The following is a 16,707-nucleotide window of genomic DNA, read 5'->3' as shown; positions in this document are numbered from 1 at the left end:
GACTTTAAATCATCTTTCTGCAATTGCACCCCTGCTGAGTGCATGTCTCTCTTTAATGGCTTGCTGGTACACAAACAGAAATTTAATTACAGTTTCTGCAGTGAGAATCTACATTGCTGCTTAATATTGTGATGGATGGAGATGTTATTGCACTGTTCCAAAACCTAGTGAGCCGCCTACAATGATTATAAATCAAGTTCAACACTGAAACGTATCTATAAGAAGTATCTATAAATATCTATAAGAGTAGTTTAGTGTAAGTACATATTGATTATTGTACACAATTTGTTTGTGCTGTCTTTATACACTTTATAGAATAGCTTAGCAAAATGCTAACATCAAACTCTATTGAAATCAATTGGAAATTGAGTCTCCCGCAGAGCGTAAATTGTGTGGAGTGCGCAGTTGTTGCCAATGTAGAGTGTTCTAAATTGGTTACGTAACTACAGAGCTTATAGTATTATACATACAGTATGTGAGAAGATGCAGTAAGTCTATGGTTTACAACATGAAAAGAAGGGGTGGGCGGTATGACTAAAATCTTGTATCATAGTAATGAAAAAATTCTATATAAACAACCATGTGGTAATGCAGTGAATGTACTACTTTACAAATGAAAGGTATTGTCTCATTTGATTATTTTTCACTTTTAATTTAAAACTTGATGCACACGAACCAAAAAATAAAAGACTATTACTAACAAATTAATAAGTCTGGAATCAGTGCTAAAAAGCTTCACTTTATGTAATACTCAATACAGTAAAATAAGATAGAATTTAAGAGTTTGAACTATTTGATGAGCCACATTTGAATCACTTGTAAATTAGCCAATAGAGTATACACCCATCTGTGACTGCACATCAGTTGGATTCTATATTAATGTGGTATTAAATTGCGATGATGCTTGGCAACCATAAAAAACAAAACTACAAGTTGTGCTTAACACCCATTAAAAGCAGTCCTGCCCATTGCTGATTGGCCAAATCTACCTACCGTTGTATAAATGGTATAGCAAAATCTATATGGTATGTAACGCATGGTATATTACATCATACTGGCCTGCAGACAGGTTTAGAATATTTGTGGCTTGAATACACAGGTGAAAAGCCTGGTGTTTTGCACTCACCCAGGTTGTATGCTATGAAGTCAGAGGAGAAGCACTTTGCTCCATGGCTCATCGAGGTATCGTTGTGTGTGTTACCCCCAAACACCAGCATGTTCCCGCCAACCATCACTGATGTGTGGAGATAACGGAAAAAACCACTGTCCCTCAGAATCGACCTACAGGGGCATTAGTGACATCATCGGCAGGACGCCCAGAGAGAGCAGAGGACCAGAGACAATGTTTAGAATGGCATACCAGCATATTACTCAATATATATACTCTGTTTGCATGGAACACCCAGAAGACCTACAAGATAACCTGTCTTCCTTTTTCGATTTATAAGTATACAGTAATAAGGTCTTTGGTTATCATTACTTGAAGATGTTTCCTTTTTGTTACACAACAAATTACACATACGTAGTCATATCTCAAAAGTGAATTTTGAAATATTTGTGTGCTTTAAAAACAGTTGCTGCATAAGGCCTGCAATACATGAAGACAACGACTGTCCACTTAGTTACGCATCATTCGCCACACACTTTTATCAAGTTTATGTGCTTGACTGATGATGTGTCATCATGCGGACAACTGTTGTAGTGCTCGTGTGTTGCAGTCCTTTGTAGCAACTTCTCCTTATATATTGTAGTAAATGCCACATTATAAATAAACTAGTTGATAATGACATTTTTTGTTCATTTTATCGATTAGTTGTTGAAGCCCTACTCAATATCAGATCAGACTGCCAAGATTTTACACAAAGTTGGATTAAAAAAGCAAAATGAGCTAGTATTGCATTCTGAACATAGCCTCAGCGCTTACAGAACAATGTGACGTAACATTAAGCTCTTTACCTAAAATAGATCCTTTAAAAGCAAAGTATAAAGGAAAAGCATAAAATTGTTACGTTGAAAAGCAATCAGGATTAAATGAAATTTCAACCCACCACATTCTCTTGTCCACATCGTAGCGGTACAGGTCCCCTGCCAGGCCGTATTTATTGGCGCTGAAAGCCTTGTAGCCTCCGTGGATGTAGATAGAGCGAGTAAGAGGGTCAAATACACTGCTGTGACCATAACCACCCTGAACCAATGCCCCACGAGTCTCTAAAACACTCCACGTGTTCTCAACTGCAAAGGGAAGAGAAAAGTATAAGACATTTAGTAAGTGGAGAACTACAACAATATTTTTTCCTGATAAAAATGTCTCTATGAAAAGTAACAGATGTTGCTTTTTCATAACAACACTAGAGGGCAGTACATTTCAGAACACCATGATATTGAACACTGTTGTTATTTTTCATCTTATTTTTCATAATTCATGTCTGTTTGGGGCACGTTTTCACATTTTGTATGCTGTTATTTCATTATTAGGCTGTTTACACTGCTGAAAACCCTTGCCTTGCCTATGTTGTCACCTATGTTTTTCCCAGGAAATAAAGGTGAAAGTTCAACAGCTTTAAGGCATGTGCCTGTACAGAAATTGGCTTTCAAAAATAAACCTAGCCTGACAAATATTCACTGAAGTAAGAAGTGTGAAAACTAGCCCCACTTTCCTCTAAACGAGTCGATTAGACACTCTGTGAATCTGTCCTACTGACCAATGTTGTACTGCTGCACTTGGCTGATGTATCCGTACAGAGGGCAGTGTCCGAAGACAACTAGTATGACTGGTTCTGATCCGTCGGGCTGCAGCTGGACAGTATGTGCAGAATGGCCTACGACAGCATACTGTTCTTTAGCACGCGGATTTAGCAGAACCCACGACTGGTTCTTTGTGTGGAACACCCACAGTTCTGATGTTACATTTCCAGTGGAGTCAATCTTTCCTCCGTACATATAGATTTTATCCTAACAAAGACAAATGCATACAAAGTCATTTTAAAGTAAGATGACAGATCATATAAAATATGTTATTTGTGGAATATTTGCATAATCCCTGTAGTTTCAATTAATGAGGTCATGAAAACTTTATGCACAGTAATTATAATGCAATCTGAAAAATGCTGTTTAAACACACTTTTGATTTAAAATAGTGGTAACAATTTACAATAAGGTTCCATTTGTTAACATTAGTTAACAAACAACACTTTAACAGCATTTATTAATCTTAATGTTAATTTCAACATATAGCAATACATTTTTTAAATCAAAAGTTTGTTTGTTAACAAGTCAATACACTATGAACTAACATGAACTAACAATGAACAATAGTTTTTTTTATTAACTAACATTAATAAAGATTAATAAATGCTGTAAACAATATATTGTTAATTGTTTCTTCATGATACCTAATGCATTAACTAATGTTAACGAATGGAACCTTATTGTAAAGTGAATTTAACATGTCACAGTGCATGACATTTCAAGGTAATTAGCCATTTTTTTTTTTACACATTGTTTCAACAGTTAGACTCACATATGATAGCATCCACACAATGAGTAAGCTTTACCTTATTTTATGTTGTTAACCGAGTAGCTAATGGTGAAAATCACTATATTATATGGAGGTCAACCCACAAGATAAAAGAAATAATAATTACTTGAAACGTAACTTGAAAAAATGTCTTGCATCCTCTTGGGGTCTTGATTAGCAAAATTTTCAAGGATAAAAGATTGACCATTTTAAAAGGGATTTTGTGAGTCACTCCACAGGACTCAATCATTGGTAATATGTTATAGACTTTACACAGACATTTTAGGGAAATATGTAAATTAATGACCAGCCACTTTTGAAAGCAGACCCAATTGGACAAAGACAACATACATATTTCTTTCCATATAGGTTTCTGTCTTTCACAGCTCATGATGAACAGACACACAGCTGGACAATATTCACATCTTACTTAAAATTGCTATAAATAATTTTCAATTTGGATAGATCATTTCATGGACAAAATCTGTGCTCTTTGCTATCCAGAAAAATAAAAATATCAGACAAAAAAAAGACAAAAAAGAAAGGCCTTTTCTTTGAAGATAGTAAATTGACTTATGTCAACTGTGCAAATAGTGTGTGCTTACACATGAACACCACTATTCGGCTTAATACAACGTAAACTCCACATGTAAACACCCACTTAGAACGCAAAGCAAAATCACTGTTTACTGAAGGAAATCCCGGTATACTGAAGGAACAATGTGAAATTAAACTACAGCAGAACACTATTAAACACCCTCTCATTCATAAACACAAACCTCATACAGGTTGAGAGAATGACCGTAGCGTCCAGTTACAGAGTTGATGGACCAGTTTAATGACATCCAGTTTTGAGAGGAGATGTTGAACCTGACGGAGGGAGACACACACACACACAGTGTTACAGAAACTGTCAGTTTCACCAATAAAGTTATCATGTTACAGTGTGTGTGTGTGTGTGTGTGTGTGTACTCACGCGGTCACCATCTGGTAGTGTGTGTAGTTGAACACATGTCCACCTATCACCCACATCACATCTTTATGCACCACAGCCTTGTGGGATGCCCGTGCCAGGCCATGCCCGCTGTAGTCCTCACGTGTCCAAAACGAGACATTTGCTGGTACAGTTATTGAACAGTCCAGGCCTAAAATAAACACACAGGCTGTCACTTTGCAATTCAATGCATCTAATCTTATTAAACATGCAGCTTGTTGTAATTCATGCAAATCAATAAACATGAGATGTGCATTACAATGCACGCGTCTAGCCTGTGGTTGTGTCCAAAATTTAAAAAATGCTGTATCACCTTTGATAATTATACACATGAACTGAGACCCAGTGCCATTTTGCCATCAATGTGCCATTTTTAAATTTGGATGGGAATACGGGCTTGAAAAGCTTTGGCAGACAAGACCAACAGTGAATTACGACTTAAATTTTGGTCTGTTTCTCACAAGATATTGTATGACTTCAGTAGATTTGGAATATACCATGCAAGCCTTATGGATTACTTTTAATGATGTTTTTTGTCCTTTTTAGGAGCTTTACAGACAAGGCCACAACAAACTGTATGGAAAGAGCAGCGTAAAGATTCATCCTAAAATTCTACTTTTGTATCTCACCTAAATAATTTGGAATAATTTCTTTAAATATTTTTGTTGGGTTAACAATTTCTTTACAAAGTAATGATTTTACCTTTTAAGATATTGAAATAAAATGAGGGTTGTGACCTAAACACTAAGAAAATAACAGGAAATCAGTGCGAGTCAGCTCTGAGTGTGCCTCAACCTGTTGATCACAGATGGGTGAATAAACACTTCCACAGATTTGAAGAGAGACTGAGCGCAGATATGAGAGAGACCTACGCCTTCACAGCTCAGTGGGTGGCAGTGTCTCTCTAAACTCAGGTTTAGTTGTTGCCTAACAACAGCCTTACATAAATTATCATGGTAACCACCAAGATATACCATAGTGACTATTCTCAAGGAAATCTTGGATTTTATATGATTTAACAGTAGTGAATGAAAGAATGAATGAATGAATGTTGCATTTATATAGTGCTTTTCTGACACTACACTCAAAGAGCTTTACACAGTGAACAGGGGACTCTCTTCAACCACCACCAGTGTGCAGCATCCACCTGGATGATGCGACGGCAGCTGTTGGTGGAGAGGAGAGAGTGGACTGATATAGCCAATTAATGGATAAGGATTATTAGGAGGCCATGATGGATAAGGCCCAGTGGAGGGAATTTAGCCAGGACACCAGGGTTTCACCCATACACTTTACGAGAAGTGCCCTGGGACTTCTAATGACCACAGAGAGTCAGGACCTCGGTTTAACATCTCATCCGAAAGACGTTGCCTTTTTACAGTATAGTGTCCCCATTACTATACTGGGGTGATAGGACCCACACAGACTGCAGGGTGAGCACCCCCTGCTGGCTTCACTAACACCTCTTCCAGCAGCAAACTTAGTTTTCCCAGGAGGTCTCCCATCCAGGTACTGACCAGGCGCAACCCTGCTTAGCTTCAGTGGGTAACCAGTCTAAAGATACAGGGTGATATGGCTGCTGAGCTACAGGGTGATATGGCAGCTGAGTAGTAACAATAAACATAGTAATATTTTGTAAGGACAGCCATGTTCTTGAAACATTTCTTTCTCCTATTTCGCTGTAGGTAGCATGTAGTACATTTAGTCTTTGTACCTGTCTGAAATCTTATCTAATGCAAGTGAAAAACGTCTACACTCATTCCAGTACCTAGAACTACAGTATCTGTATGTTTACATGTTTGGCTTATAAGAGGCAATCAAACTCAAGCTAAGCTTTATAACACAAGAGGTAGTCAAACACAGCTCTGGATAAGACCAAAGCAGTTTCAATAGAAACAGTACGAGTACATAGCGTACTGCCGAGCAAACCCAAACAACACTAGAGACGGAGACAATTAGACTGGAGTAATGGCTATGATTGGGGAAGGGAAAGAGAGCCAGGAAACAATCAGGGGAACAAGAAAAGACCGACAGATTCTCAGAGCTGTTAGAGAATTATATAACATCTACACTTCACCACAGATCATGACTAGATGAGAGCTTTCCTTATTTAGCCAAAAAGACATGAACACGATATTTCTATAGGACATCTATAGGAAACCTCTATGAAAAGACTGATATCACTCCATTATAATAAGTATGCTTAATGAGTGAGTTATCCGAAATTATATGAGCAACATTTGCAGATATACAGAATTTTACAAAGTATAAGGCTCAGACAAATTAAGCTGTAAATGTGAAATTTATGTGCCACTAGCATCATCCCCAAATGGAACTGAAATGATAATGACAGTATTTACATTGGGTTCTCTAAACACTTCCCCCATCTACCATTGGTTAAACAATAAGATAGTCCCGCCCCAAACTAGTGTCACTGGTTGAGCCAATGTTGCTATATCGGGCTGGTCGGGATGCCCAGGGTTTACCCTTTTTGGGGGAAATCAGCCAACCAATGGCTTACTTAGAGTATAGTTGTCTCTGCATATTAATCTGGGGTGGGAAAAGTATTTGAACATTGAAAAAAAATTACACACATCATCTTTAAAAAAATTCATCTTTAATGTTCTTGTTCATATCTTTTTATTTTTAGGCAAACTATTGTCATTTCAGCACAGACTACAACCTACCTTGCCATCCAGGGTTGCACTGGCAGCGTTTGGCACTACTCTGGCACTTTCCACGCAGAGGGAAGCCGCAGTCAGAGGAGCAGTACGCAACGTCACAAGCCTCCCCCTTCCAGCCGTCTTCACACACGCACTGCACCATGTCACTGGAATTCCCCATGCGACACTCCCCACGGTCAGAGCAGTTACTGGGGCACGTGTTCAACCTGAGTAAAGATGGATAGAATTCAATGCACCAGGAAATCTGTATTGATAAATCAGACCAAGACAAAATGTAGATAGTGTAATTTCTGTACCACTAGCAGCACTAAATGGGCATGCAAAAATAAGGATAGTTTCAAAACTGGTTTTGGTCTTCCATTTTAAGGACTTAAAGCTTATTTCAGTTATTCCTGCCATAAATTTCTGCCATTGAGTACATTTACATGAAGGGCTGGGTATTGACACAGATTTCCAGATTTCATTTTGATCCAATATCGATTCATATGGGTATACACTGCCTGGCCAAAAAAAAAGCATTTCATTGGACCGCCTTTAGCTTTGATTACGGCATGCATTCGTTGTGGCATTGTTGACAACCTTATGCAACGTCACATTTATTTCCATCCAGAGTTGAATACATTTTTGGCAGAGATCTTGTATTGATGATGGGAGAGTCGAACCACTTCATAAAGTCTTCTCCAGCACATCCCAAAGACTTTCAATGGGGTTAATGTCAGGACTCTGTGGTGGCCAATTCATGTGTGAAAATTATTCCTCATGCTCCCTGAACCACTCTTTCACAATTTGAGCCAAATGAATCTGGGCATTGTCCTCTTGGAATATGCCGCGCTGTCAGGGAAGAAAAAAATCCATTGATGGGATAACCTGGTCATTCAGTACATCCAGATAGACAGCCGACTTAATTTTATTGTTGCATAACGTTGCTGAGCCTAGACATGACCAACTGAAGCAACCCCAGAGGCTTGCCTCCAGAGGCTTGCAGAGTGGGCACTATGTATGACGGGTGCAACGCTTCATGCGCTTCCTTTCTTACCCTGACACGGCCATCGCTTTGGAATAGGGTAAATCTGGACTCATCAGACCACATGACATTTTCCATTGCTCCACAGTCCAATCTTTATGCTCCCTAGCAAACTGAAGTCGTTTTTTCCGATTAGCCTCACTAACAAGTGGCTTTCATGTGGCCACACAGCTGTTTAGTCCCAATCCAGTAAGTTCTCATCTCATTGTGCATGTGAAAATGCTCTTACTTTCACTATTAAACATAGCTGTGAATTCTACTGTCGATTTTTTTTATGATGTGACAAAGCGTTTTAGTAATCGTCGATCAAGATCATTCAAAAACATTTCATCCGCGAAGCCGACAGTTCACCACTATTCTTCCAAGTTTTAATAATGCGTCGGAAAGTTCTTAACCCAATTCCAGTGACTTCAGCAATCTCCTTAGTTGTTTTCTTTGCTTGATGCAGGCAAATAATTTGCCCCATCTGAAACACACTAACATCTTTTCCACGACCACGGGATACGTCTTCCGACACGGTTGTTTAAGAAATGAGAAGATACACACTGCATCAGTTAGGGTTAAAAGAATTGTTGCCAGCTGAAACATATTAACCACTGCAATAATAATCCAAGCATAGGCTCTTAAGTATCTGCTTATTTAAATCCAAATGGCAACTTTTTTTTTTCGGCCAGGCAGTGTATTTCAGTTCAAATGTCCCTTTTGCATACATATGAAAGAAATTCTCTCCCAGCTAATGCTCTTAATTATACAGGGGACCTCCTTACTAGGTATAACATAAATATAAATGTTACTAATTAGATTTCATTAGTTTTTCAAAAATTTTGGTCACATTTCAGCTTTTTAAAAATGAACAAATACACGAATTCAATCAATAAGATATTTCATATTATTTTTTTGTTACATGACTATTGTTTAATTGCATAATTTGAACTATTTCCAAGTGTTGACCTTGATTTGTTCAACACATGCTTAAACCAGTACTCTCTCTTTAACAAAACCGGCATTTCTGAAAAGAGCAACTGCAGATGAGTGCACGTTAACAGGAGAGACTCAGATGGCTTTCTCACCTGTGCCATGCATGATTAACATGTTTCTGTTTTGTTGTTTGTAATCAACAACTGACTGTAGAGAACAGAAAAGATATTAAAGGAGACATTATTCAATGACAAATGGGTCATGTGTATCTCCTCTTTGGACACACATGGAACAACTTTTACTCTCAACATGCAGTGAAAGATCTCACTGCTGAATGGTCCACCACTATACTACACAATCACTGGTGAATGAAATGTAAACATTTACCAGCCAGTTGCTAAATATATACATTTTAGTCATGTAGTGCGAAATTTGTTTGCAAATGAGAGTGAATTCCTCTCATTGTAGTGGAGGGTTGTGCATAGAGTAAAGGATTGATCTTGGTATTTATGAATTGATATCGTTCAAATGAAGATCGTGATGCATCAGAAAATAGCTATTTTTACCCACCCCTATTTACATGCGAAGTTATAATCGAGCTACAGTGGGTTTTTCCATAGTCAAGCTAGTCTTCATCTGTCTCCAAGGATGCAAGACACAGAGGGATGTCAGGTGACCGTTAAAAAAACCTCTGCGTGTAACCTCTGTCTTTCAAAGCAAGCACACAACACCAAGCCCATATGTGGTCTGATTAACGTGTACTGTATACATGCTGGACAAAGCAGAGGTGAAATGGCATTATGTAGGTCTGTTAGTCTGACTTAAAAAAAAAAATCGGACTGGTATGATTCAGTCGCATATAGTGTTTGCATGACATCTTACAAATTATTGTTTAAGTCCTACTGAATGAGTCACACAATGAGTAGATGTAAATGTAGTGAGATGGATGACTGTTAAATAATTGTTTTAACCTGGCAGATATTTAAAAAAAAAAAAAAAAAAAAATTCAAGCCAATGTGACTCATTTTAAAACGCAAATGTCATCCAATACTTCCTGTACATCTGTACATAAAGCTCAAAAACAGGAACAATTTTTCCTTCCATTTGGAACAAGCCTATTGTTATACTGTTGGGTTGGGCATTTACCTTTTCCAGTGTATAGTCTGGACATACTGTCTAACTATTTCCTCTAACAAATGGTGTCTGGCTGTACAGTAAGAGGTTTAGTCTAAAGCGAAAAAGGTCTTGATTGGGAAAAGCAGCAGTACATGCATTTGTACCAGCTTTAGCCTACAATTTAAAAAAATAGTGTTTTTTCACAGAGACCCACCCATAAGGTGTTGTTTACCTCAGCAAAGCAAATATTAACTTTATCTATAAAGTTAAATATTAACCAAAAAATTAAGTTACTTTTATAGTTATATATTATAGTAAGGCATCTTCTAAAAAAAATTTAGGGTGCAGGAAGGAGCTAGCTTGAGTTGAGAACAACATGTTTGATTTCATCTTGTACTAGCATTAGCCCGAATTGAACCGTGCAACAACAGCAACATTAGTAGGCAGCTCACTCGCCTCTACAGCTGAACACAGAAAGAAAGAGACAGCAGAGAATAAGAGGCAGTCAAGCAGCTTTACATGTCTTTTGTGAGTGTCTCAGAGTGTCTAAAGTGTGTGAGAGGCTTGGTGTTTGATGTTCTATTGATACTGCACTCCAGTATTTTTGGGTCTCCATTAATGTTGTTGCTATAGAAACCGTCCCAGTCACCATTAGAACCCTATGACACTTTCGTTCTCTCTCCGTCTGTCTTTTTAAATTACTCTGACCTGCACCTTCTCGCTCTTGGTCTTGTTGTCTGGTACAGAGGCATGAAATGTTATTTTTCCCAAAACTGAAATATGTCATTATTTAGTCATCTCCATGTTGTTCCAAACCCATATGACTTTTTTTTCTCCGAGCTACATAAAGTTTAACTCTGTTAAAAGCTCACATAATGTGAGACCAAATGATGTTTAGCATCACTTAAGTCAAAGTGGTGCAATGTGTCTTCACAAGGCATATTTAAATAAAGGAGATTTCAAATTAGATTTGGTAGCTGCGATGGAGGGCAAATATTACAGCGAATGGTGACCTAAATTTCGGTCTGATCCTCGCACAAAGCTATTGTTTGACTTAAGACTTGGAATACAGATTTATTCATATTGCTTTTATGATGTTTTTATAGTGCTTTTTTGTCCGTTTTTGAGCTTGACAGCCCTCGTCATGGTATTCTTTCATTACATGGAGACGAGCAGTGTCAACATCCTGCAAAAAAAAAAAAAAAAAAAAAGAAAAAAAATTTCATACAATCTTGGAATGATATAACCGTGAATAAATGACAAAATGCTCATTTTTTTAGTAAACTAACCCTTTGGGGGTGCTTTCACACTTGGTTCGATTGCTTGGACCGAACCAGAGTTTGTTTCCTCCCCTCTCTCCCTGCCCCTGCTGGTCTATGTTCACATCATATTATTTGGGTCAGAACCGCGGTCCGATTGAGTCATCAACTTGAGTACAAGCGGCAGCTGTTTACCACTGTAATTAGGTAACAACTCGAAGACATCAGCTTCACTGTGTTAAAGTATTTATCTCTTCGGATTTACCACCCAAACCTGCCATGCACAGAGCGACAATTGTGTTTATCTGTCACGGATGCATTGAATGTGCAATGCTGTGATGAATGTTAGCATTTGTCTGCACAAGTGCACAGATGCGTTGCAAGAGATATGAAGAATCTGAGCTGCTCTCTGAAGAGGATTTATTTGGACACGAGCAGGTATGAGAAAAGGATTATACCATAATATTTGCGATCGGGAGCCTGCAAAGATGCGAATTATAAGTAATCACAAGTGGTTCACTTCCACGATTTTGTACAATTGCGCTCATATCAGCAGCAAACTGTACTGGAGTTCACATGAACCGTACCCCAGACCACCTTGTCAAATGGACTCGGGAGCAGAAAACAGTATCAACATCATCCAAACTAACTGAACTTTGACGTTATTCGAACCCGGGTGCGCACCAAAAGTGCTAGTGTGAAAGCACCCTGAGATACATCACATATTTCCATATTAACAATAACATGGGCAACAAACATGCAAACTCACTATGAAAAAACTCCCCCCACCCCACCCAATTTTATTTATTTTTTTTAAATAAGAAAATGGGGTAAGTCGTCTGGAATTCCAAGACACCTTGTATAAACAGACCCTTAAATAGCCTAATTCCACAGTCCAAAAGTTAAGGAAATCTTTATAACCATGTTAAATGACATGATTACTAAGCTGTAAATTAAGATTACAGTTTCAAATTCCAACAGAGAAACCAGCGTGTATACCAGACGCAAGCTTTATTGCAAAACCTACTGAGCTGCCCTTCTGACAGGGAAGGGCACAAGTGCTCGAGTACTCAGAAGTGACAGCAATGATCGATCATTAAAACGATGATCAATAATGGTCATGAGTGATGTGACTTTTCACTAAATTTGAAATTCAGTGGCAACTATACACAAATGTTTCAAAGAGGGGCCTTTTTTAATTTCGAGATTGATTATGTTGTGATTTTCAGCAGGACCTTGACTGTCAGCAGAGACTTCTCATTGCAACTAAACTGATAAACGATGCTTTGTTCTACAGGTTTATGATAAATCAAAAGAGAGTATTATTCACCGTGTTTTGAACACCTGTCTCTGCAAACATTTGCTAACAAATTTTATCATCATGTAATATAGGAACTTTGACTAATTAATGGATATTTAATAAAAGTGAATGTTTATCATTGATTGACTCTGGGTACCGACATGTTTGCGTGACGTCACACACCATTATCTCAGCGAAAAGATTTCCGCATGAGTTTCCAAGTTGGAAGTTCGACAAAATGTGGTGTGCAATTGCACTTTTCCTTGTATGACGTAGAAAATTCAGACTGTCTAAGTTCAATGGAACGCATCATGAATCATTACAGCAACAAGCTTCCAATAGTGCGCAGCATGACTTTCTGTCCAGGTCAGAGACAGCGCTCAACACTCTGGAGAAGTTCACACACACTAGGCAAGTTCTTACTTTCAAAGAGCTAGATGAAGCGCAGCTGAATGTAACAGAACGCAGGGTCTTCAAAACTATTTTCAACTCAACACAGTGTTTTAAACACACAATGGTTATATGGCATCTCCAGTCAAACCAACCGCAGTTTGCGAATACTGTACATGGTTCAGTCAGTCACGACGAACAGTGGTGCACGCTTACGAAGAAAATGACAGTGACCTGTAAGAAGAACAGAGATGTGCTTTCTGAGCATTCTTTCACTGAGTTGGTCAGCGAGTGAGTTTGCCAGATAATGACAAAATATGATGCATTATGTGATTATATGATGGATTCTGCCATCTTTTGTACTTTTTGTAACCGAGTTATCACAGCATATAATAATGTATAGGTGAGGCACTGGAACAATGAAACGCAATGCAGCAGCCAAAGACATATGTCTGACATATACAGTATGTACATGTCTATGTGCTCACAGATATACTGGGTAAAATAGTCAGTTTTTTAAAGAAATACAAGTACATTTATAGTCAACATTTCTCTTGACTCATCTGCTCTTTTTTTTTTTTTTTTTTTGCATTGGATGAATGCTTCTTTAGGAAGTAGAATGTTACTGTCTACCTTTTGGGAAATATTGGGAGAGAGTCCATGATGCTTTAAAATGCTTTCTAGTTAACCACATACCTACATCTGGTTTTGGAACAGAGATAAAGTGTTGGTACTGCTGTAAGCTTCCAGCCTGGTTAGAATCGGGAATTAAAGCTTACCTGTAGGAGATGTTGAAGCCTGTGAGATTATATGCAGCATCACTGAAAAAGTGCAGCAGGGCAAAGCCAGACTGTGCCACCACCTCTGGGATGGTCTCGTTGCTGTAGCTCTCAGGAACAATCAAACCACTGGAGCGTGGAAGAGAAGAGAAGAAAATGTCATGCTTTATACCTATGCTGACTGGGAACTTGGGCTGAATGATGTAGCTACAAAAGTTATATCTTGATATTTATGTATTTGCTGGAAAAAAAAAATTCAATCATAGGAACCATTATTTCTACCAAATAGCCACTGTTGACAAATACATTGAAAAAGGTACTGTAAATGTAAAACTTAAAACAAAGTAAAAATCTAGTTAAAAATAATCAAGTTTAACAAAGGGCAGAATTATACTCAATTTTCATTTATATGCACAAATATAATATATAAATAATCAGAAATATTTAGCTATATACTGTAAATGTTTAAAAAGACATTTTAATAATTGAAAAATGCAATGCAGAGAATTTTTTTTTTTTTGTTTTGTTTTGTTTTTGTGATAACACAAATAGTTGAATCAGAGTTTTAAATCAATTAATTAAAACAGACAGTTTGAAGTGATTCCAGGAAATGAATCAAATTACCATTAATCAATCATGATTAAAATAGTTTGTTTTTAAACGGCATGACAGCTTCTATTAGGGTTATTATGGCCAAATAACAAGCACATTAAAATAAATCACGATATTCACAATGCTTCCGAATATTAACATATTGCCAGCAAAATGTATCGTGCATAATCGCCCAGCCCAACAGGGAACCAAAGTCTACCAAGACCACCCAAAGCAAAGCATCTTTATTATGCAACATTTCTTTGATTCCATTTTTTTTCTTTTAATTTCACTCTATTATAAGAGTGAGTATGTGGGCGTCTGTGTGTTTACTGTAATATAAGCTTTTTTTTTCTTTTTATTAAAAAATGCCCAGTGTTTGTAACTGTAGGTGTTCTGTTCTAAGTGCTTTTGTTCAAACTGATTTGCATAAGAGTCACTTTGCAGGTTAATCTCAGGATCTGATGTGACCTGTTCTCACTTAACACAAATCCTCTTAAAGCTGAAGTGTGTAGGTTTCCCTAACACTACCCCGATCCACCATTGGTCCAAAAAAAAAAAAAAAAAAAAAAAAAAAAAGATAGTTCCACCCCAAGCTCATGCCATTGGTTGAACCAATGTTGCTGTGTTGGGCTGGTCAGAGTGATCAAATAAACAGTGTCGAAGACCACTATCGTATCAACCAGTTAAAACAAGCAAAAATAACTTTAAATTACTGTTAACAGACTTTACTTTTTTAAAGCATCTTAACAACATTTTTAGTTTGCAGAAAGACAAGAGTCTGTTACGGTGTGTACAGAGTGGCTCCTTTGGAAGGTTTCGTATTTTAATCTGATCCTGGATTAAAAGGTCATAACCTAAGAATCGCATTCCTCTGGTTTACACCTCACACACGGATTACACCTATGCTGTAGCACATACACTTCACCTAAATGCACTGTAACTGAGAAAGGAATACAAAAGAGAATACCTGAAGGCAGCGAGTAAAGGAGAGTAGATGGAGTCTCCATCGTACACATACAGATGATCCCAGCTGCACTCAGTGGCAAAATGTTCAAAGCGAAGCCGCAGGATAGAGTTCGGCCTGCAGAGAAAAAACGAATTAACCAACATACCACACACAAATACTGTGCATTTGCGCTAGCAGTCTGCCACATGATAGGACGTGACAAACTGTTAGCTTTCGGAATGAGTTTGGGTTATATTTTTATGTATAACTTCAGGTTTACATTGGGCTTGGGTTTGTAATACATTAATATGTGAAACAAGAGTCAAAGATGCCCATCTGATGCATGTCTACATAGGCCAACATTTAATAAATAGTGCAGACGGACAGTAGGCCAAATATTGGCTTATGTTCAATAAAAAAAAAAAATACAAAAATAATGTATTGAATTCTAAAGCTACTTTCAGTATTGTCTATTCAATGATTTACTCATCTTCCACAATAACGCAATGTGTCTGAATTGTCTTCGTTTGGATGCTAAAATATATATACAGGTGCATCTCAATAAATTAGAATGTCGTGGAAAAGTTCATTTGTTTCAGTAATTCAACTCAAATTGTGAAACTCGTGTATTAAATAAATTCAATGCACACAGACTGAAGTAGTTTCAGTCTTTGGTTCTTTTAATTCTGATGATTTTGCTCACATTTAACAAAAACCCACCAATTCACTATCTCAAAAAATTAGAATACATCATAAGACCAATAAAAAAAAAACATTTTTAGTGAATTGTTGGCCTTCTGGAAAGTATGTTCATTTACTGTATATGTACTCAATACTTGGTAGGGGCTCCTTTTGCTTTAATTACTGCCTCAATTCGGCGTGGCATGGAGGTGATCAGTTTGTGGCACTGCTGAGGTGGTATGGAAGCCCAGGTTTCTTTGACAGTGGCCTTCAGCTCATCTGCATTTTTTGGTCTCTTGTTTCTCATTTTCCTCTTGACAATACCCCATAGATTCTCTATGGGGTTTAGGTCTGGTGAGTTTGCTGGCCAGTCAAGCACACCAACACCATGGTCATTTAACCAACTTTTGGTGCTTTTGGCAGTGTGGGCAGGTGCCAAATCCTGCTGGAAAATGAAATCAGCATCTTTAAAAAGCTGGTCAGCAGAAGGAAGCATGAAGTGCCC

The 16,707-nt window shown here is 37.7% G+C and overlaps 1 protein-coding gene across 2 annotated transcripts in view; it reads right to left on the bottom strand.

Moving 5' to 3' along the window:
- Positions 1–16,707, bottom strand: part of LOC127411853 (attractin-like) — an 86,387-nt gene that overhangs the window by 59,375 nt on the left and 10,305 nt on the right. For both annotated transcript variants that reach the window (XM_051647686.1, XM_051647685.1), the window contains exons 3-10: positions 15,543–15,656; positions 13,982–14,110; positions 7,199–7,401; positions 4,494–4,662; positions 4,297–4,387; positions 2,703–2,952; positions 2,049–2,232; positions 1,127–1,281 (exon numbers count right to left, since the gene is read on the bottom strand). In XM_051647686.1, the coding sequence (XP_051503646.1) occupies positions 1,127–1,281; positions 2,049–2,232; positions 2,703–2,952; positions 4,297–4,387; positions 4,494–4,662; positions 7,199–7,401; positions 13,982–14,110; positions 15,543–15,656 (1,295 nt within the window). The remainder of the gene's footprint in view (positions 1–1,126; positions 1,282–2,048; positions 2,233–2,702; positions 2,953–4,296; positions 4,388–4,493; positions 4,663–7,198; positions 7,402–13,981; positions 14,111–15,542; positions 15,657–16,707) is intronic.

Source organism: Myxocyprinus asiaticus, chromosome 21, assembly GCF_019703515.2.
Source record: "Myxocyprinus asiaticus isolate MX2 ecotype Aquarium Trade chromosome 21, UBuf_Myxa_2, whole genome shotgun sequence".
Classification (NCBI taxonomy): domain Eukaryota; kingdom Metazoa; phylum Chordata; class Actinopteri; order Cypriniformes; family Catostomidae; genus Myxocyprinus; species Myxocyprinus asiaticus.
The sequence above is the reverse complement of the archived record's forward strand: the minus strand, read 5'-3'. Positions and strand labels throughout refer to the sequence as shown.